The sequence below is a fragment of the Typopeltis vanoorti genome, chromosome 1 (assembly GCF_054136105.1).
Source record: "Typopeltis vanoorti isolate ZY-2024b chromosome 1, IOZ_Tvanoo_1.0, whole genome shotgun sequence".
In the NCBI taxonomy this organism is placed as follows: domain Eukaryota; kingdom Metazoa; phylum Arthropoda; class Arachnida; order Uropygi; family Thelyphonidae; genus Typopeltis; species Typopeltis vanoorti.
This window is the reverse complement of record NC_143549.1, coordinates 144,213,923-144,219,922: the sequence shown is the minus strand read 5'-3', so window position 1 is coordinate 144,219,922 and position 6,000 is coordinate 144,213,923. Positions and strand designations below refer to the sequence as shown.

The 6,000-nt window shown below is 33.7% G+C and overlaps 1 protein-coding gene across 3 annotated transcripts in view; it reads left to right on the top strand.

The window, feature by feature from the left end:
• Nucleotides 1-5,353: 5,353 nt before the first annotated feature.
• Nucleotides 5,354-6,000, top strand: part of LOC150110504 (tetraspanin-5-like) — a 108,006-nt gene continuing 107,359 nt past the window's right edge. For all 3 annotated transcript variants that reach the window (XM_090394258.1, XM_090394249.1, XM_090394241.1), the window contains exon 1: nucleotides 5,354-5,517. In XM_090394258.1, coding sequence (XP_090250384.1) covers nucleotides 5,431-5,517 — 87 coding nt within the window. In that variant the 5' untranslated portion in view covers nucleotides 5,354-5,430. The remainder of the gene's footprint in view (nucleotides 5,518-6,000) is intronic.

The following is a 6,000-nucleotide window of genomic DNA, read 5'->3' as shown; positions in this document are numbered from 1 at the left end:
TCTTAATGGGTGATGCTGTGCTGTATTAGACAGCCGGCGTTTATGTCTTTGTATTAGCATCAGGCAGATTCATTAAACTGATATGCCATCAATTTCCTGCTTATTATATATCCAGCAATGTCTTTTCTAGTGCTCTATAAGTGTAAAGGTATCTTATCAAATTGTAATTTGTTGATAAGATAAACTCTGTATGTCAGAAATATAAAAGCTCTGGGTGGCTTTTCAGAAATATTGTTACATTTATATGTCATTGAGTTTCGTTTCTTCTTTAGAATAAGTTGATCTCTTATTTATGTGGATGGGGGTAGGCAAAAGGCCAAATATTAATTGGCAATTTTTTACTTGTAACTGGTAATATTTTTCTGCTTTTTGTTTTGTTTTCCTAGTCAGGTAGCCCAAGCTCTGATAGAATGATGTCATACACATGGACAGAAAGACTGGGATGTGTTCAGATCCTTGCAAAGCGTTTGAGTTTCTCTCTTGTGGATATGCTTGCATGTCTCGTGACGGAAGCAAGTCTTGGCAAATTTGTCTTTTGCTTTTCTGTAAGAAATTGACTGAATATATTTTGGTTCACAGGTGGGGAGGGGGTTTCCACTTGTGATGTAACTCTTAGTATTAAAATAGTATATTTTACAGGTTCAAGTGATGTAGTTTCATGAAGGTCCTCTATGAGGAAAACTTCTTTATGGTGTTCATACTTCCATTTTAAGGTAATGAGTTTGGGCACAGTTTCAAAAGCCACTTTTATTAAATTATGCTTATCTGTCTGTTAGCGCTGTTACACTGCTTTTAATATCTCTGACCGTCTACAGAACATCTATTGCATTATTATTAATTGAATAAAGTTTTCGTATCCGTTATTTTTTTTTAATGTATGCATTCTATTTGCCAAGTAGTAGTATTTTATATTTTATAGTTAAGTTTCAAGAACCAAATTCAAAATGAACGCAACTGCGTACATTTTGAATTTAGTTTTTTCTTTTTTTTTTTCCTCTTAGGCAATAAATCTTGAATTTCCAATTGTCATTGCTTGCTGCATAATCAACCCCTCTTGCTGGTGAAAGTAGTGTTTCTTTTCTTTTCCCTACAGTTCATGAGCCTCGATTCGTTACATTTCACGTTCAACTTACGTAGCGACTTTAATTCCGAAATGTCCGAATAGAGAAAGTGAATAATTCTTATGAGGTTTTTACATATGTTATTTATTTCCCCCTTCTGGCGAAGCAAAGTCTTGCGACATTTATCCTTCGGTAGGAGAGGACTAGGTTCGAATCTCAACTAGAAGTAAACTTTTTTTTTAACTTTAAAGACTTTTTAACTAGCGAAATGAAAAATCTAGAAACTCACATAGCAAAACAAAAAGATCGGTCAGAAAATACATACCATTAAGCATAATACACTAAGCTCATAGCTTTAGTTGCTTCGGCTATAATTTCGACAAAACCAAAACACATCTCCAGATATTTACAACGACATCCTGATTCTGTTAGCTTTCTTTTTAGATCCTGGTATGCTCGTCACAGTAACGGTAACGACGATGTGTTTTCGTGTTGTTTTTTTAATCATTGTCCACTTCAGAATTCGATCATTTGTCATTTAGCCAACTTCTTGACTGATGCTGATAATATTACATCAAAACATCAAAGGCATCATGTTGACGAATATTGATCAGCAACGTAAAATCACCATTTTAAAATTAAATAAGAATTAAATTAAATTTAATTCTTATTTAAAATTAAATAGTTGTGAAGTTTTTTTTAAAGTTTAACTTTACATGTTGAATGTAACCTAAAGAAAGCGCGCTCGAAGCTTATGTTGAAATAGAAATGAAAAGGAAGTTATTGTAAAAAACAAAAGACTTCGCGCATGGTTAGTTTTTAGTCATCTAGATGTGCAGGAATATCAACAATTGAACAATGACTTTGTTATTGTTGTTGAAGTCTCTGTAGCTTAGTCGCTACGAAGTCCTTTGTTGGAATGACATGGGTTCGAATTCCGTCTAGAACGCGAAAAACCTTTATAAGGGGGGGGGGGTTCAACGGAAGGTGAGTTACCAGGTTTCGTAGAGAGGTGGAAGGTTTTTCCTACCGGAAACTCGTGGTTTTCGTCCTGCAACCAGTAGAATGCACAATTTGAGGCTAACCACTTTATCCTTGAATTGAAGGTGTGGGTGCTTAAGTGCCTGTTAGAACCATTAATAATGATGATGATTGAAGGCACCAGTTGTATCTGACCATATATACGACGAGGGTGTGTGCTGAAAAGTTGCGATAACCATCACGAAGAAATTGAGGTAGAACCATGTAACTTACACATTATTTTACATATTTCCCACAAGATGTTATACACTTGTTACAACGCCGCTGCATCATTTGCAATTCTCTGAGAAAAAAAAAGAGATATAAAAAGAGATATAAAAATTCCGACAAATGCTTGAAATGTAATACACCCGATATAAAAGTGGTTGAAAAAAGCGAAAACAAGGGTGCCCAGTTTATCGAAATATGAGTACCAGGAGATAGCCGAATTGCTGAAAAAGAAACTGAAAAAAATTACAAATTATCGAGAGGTGCAAATCGAAGTTGAACGAATTTGGCAAAAGAAAACGAAAGTTGTTCCCATAATAATAAGTGCTTTAGGCGTCATCCCCCAAACACTGAAAAAACATCTAGAAGCACTCGAATTAGATGGAATAAAAATGGGGCAGTTGCAAAAGGCCGCTTTGTTCGGCACAACCAAGGTATTTTCACAATTCATAGGCCCTTGGGTAGGGCTCGAATTAGTGAAATATAACCAGCCTTTTACTTAAGGCTGAGGAAGCAAATCAAGCTTGGATGAATAATATATATATATATATATATATATATATATATATATATATATATATATATATATATATATATATATATATATATATATATATATATATATATATATATATGTTAAAGATACCAAGTAATTTTAAACCTGGTTTTACTCCATTTCCCAAGTAAAATGGAGTAAAACCAGGTTTAAAATTACTTGGTATCTTTAACATATTTATACCCAAGGTAAAAATAATTCCTACATATATATATATATATATATATATATATATATATATATATATATATATATATATATATATATATATATATATATATATATATATATATATATGTTAAAGCAAGCAGTTTTATAAGCTAGGTTTTAATCTTTTTTCCCAAGTAAGCAAACAGACAAGCATGCCAAATTTGTGCCTGCACGTAGTGCAAGACTGAGGTAACTCTTTTAAGTAATGCCATACCTAGGCAACTCTTGTAAGTAGTGCCATACTGAGGCAACTCGTGGTAAAGGTGGAGTAAGCTACGATCACTCTCCTTAATATTTTCGCCTAATGCAAAGCACATCCCCTTTCGGAAATGTATGATGCTATGCATTAAAGGCGGGGGTGGGGTGCACTACCCAGACCGGTTTCGACCTTTATTGAGGTCTCGTCAGTGGGAGCCAGACCTAAAAATGCAGAGCTTATATGACGAGACCTCAATAAAGGTCAAAACCGATCTGGGTAGTGGCTGCCTTTAATATATATATATATATTTTTTTTTTTGTTATACAATATACATGTATATACAGTATGTATATTGTTATTATTATTATGCCTGGGGAAGGAGTGTCCCAGGTTCGATTCTCGTCGGAGACGTGAGGAATTTGAGGATATTTCTCAGGCATAGCCAAGTTAGCCGATCTTGAGAGCGGGCAGCAGGGTTTTTCCGCCAGTTTATCTGGCGTTTTTCTCATTCCGCAAGCAGGCAAACCGGCTCCGTGAACATACGCTTCTGCAGCCAAAAATTATATCCCCTCCCCCAAAGCGGCAGACTAGGTGACAGGTCGGTTGGGAGTGGTACTAACGAAGAAGTCACATCTAAATAACACGCGGACCCTGTATAGGAAGCGGGAATAATGCGTAGTGAAAGAAGAGGAAGATTGTTATTATTATTGTTGGACAATACTACTTGAGGAAGGTTATTGTAGAGGATGGAGATAGATGAAATGATAAAGGATACAAGAAACTTGTCGAGTAGGTTGGACTGCAAATAGATGTTGACCATTTTGCAAGACTAGTGATAGTTTCCTGTTTGGCAGAATAGCGTCCATGAAAATACATATACGACAATATGAAATTGGAAAGCATTTGAGTGAATTTGTGAATGAGAGTATCATAATTTAACTCAGGATAGGCATCAGGAATATTTAAGGAGATCTTGACGCATTGCCCCACACAGAAGAATAATATTCCAATGTCGAACAACTTCTTGATTTGTATAGAATTAGTAGACGTACAAGTGAGAACAGCAGAAAAAGAAGTCAGCTTTTCCAAGCAAAAATAAATAAATAAATAAATAAATAAAAAAGATAAAAATAAAAAATATATATATAACTTCAGTTTCCAGGGAAAAAAAAAGTCCGTTTGTAACAGGCAATTATTATGTATCAGTAATAGTTTGTATTATAACAGATAGTTATTGTGTATTCAGGGCCCTCCTTATCCATTGCTAAATGGGCGCCATTTATCCATATATGTATTAAATAATACATATAATTAATTATATGTATTATTTAATTATTGCTCAATGTGATTAATGCGCCAAATTTTTTTAGCCCAGGGGCGCTCAAACTTGTTAAGACGCACTGTGTGTATTAGTAATAGTTTCTAGCAGATTGTTATTGTTATCTGCACCAGATGATCATTTGAACGATATAGTGTTGCTATGTATAATTTAATTTAACTTAAGCTTTAATTCTGGATCTTGAAGAAACAAAAATGCCATTGCGTTAGTATCTCAGTCGATAGTGACTACATTTGCTTGGAACAGCCAGAATTTGAATCTCGTGGTAGATGCGAAGAACTTCTATATAAGGTCTTTTTAAGTGAAGTAGTTCAGCTGTGTTGTCTGAGAGAGACTTCGGTTTCTCTCTCCCTTGCGGAATGAAAATGATGAATTAACTGTATATCAGAGCTTTAATTAGGTTCCTGCGGCGCTCACTTACTTACTTGTGTAATAATAATAATAATAATGCTTATTATTATTATTAATTAAAGTAAATAAAATATTAAAATGTTAATGAATTTATTATATTATTGTTTTAAATATTCTAACTGTTTAATTATTTTATAATAATAATAATAATAATAATCGGAACTTCATTACAGAAAAAATAAAAATTACAGCTAAAATAAATACTTCATCGATATACTTGGAGGGCTTCTCTGCAAGTTTTCGGTTGGTGAACTTTAGAGGGCGCTACCTTCATACGTATCTATGGCACTGACACATCTATGTACAATTTTTCCCTGAAAGTTGTCGACCATGACAAGCTAGTCATATTTCAGAGTAGACAACTATGAATTCGTAGCAGCAGTTTAAAGTGTTAAGTGATGGAAGAATGTCAGGAAGAAAACATAGACGGGATAAAAGTGAAATCAGCTGTTGTTTGAAATATCTGATTTTTGGATTTAACGTAATATTTTGGGTAAGTGAGAGCTTTTCGCAAATTTGTTTTTAAGCTAATAAATCGGCAAATAGTCTCACCGTATGGCTTTTTGTGTGTATTTTTCTAAAGATTATGTGATGTGTAGGCTGTCCATAAATTAGAAGCGTGACAGTACGCTCATAATGGTAAATTATTCATAGCACACTTCCAAAATCGTTTAAAACTGAAACCATACCAGGAATTTCATTTCTTTAAAATTAATATTTAATATAAATATTAATTTTAAATACTTATTCTATTACATTCACGTATACAGTAGTAATGTTCAAGTGAATTTATAGTACCGGTAGTGTGTAAAACTTAAATAATCATCGTCAAATATAATAACTGATGTAAACATTGTCCTTTACCATTTTGCGAAAGATGATAATATATCTATAATAACTTCTTCATAGAGAGTAACTGTTTGAAAGCGATAGCATATTGCTTGCGGCAATTTTGATACCAGTTGCTTCGACATTG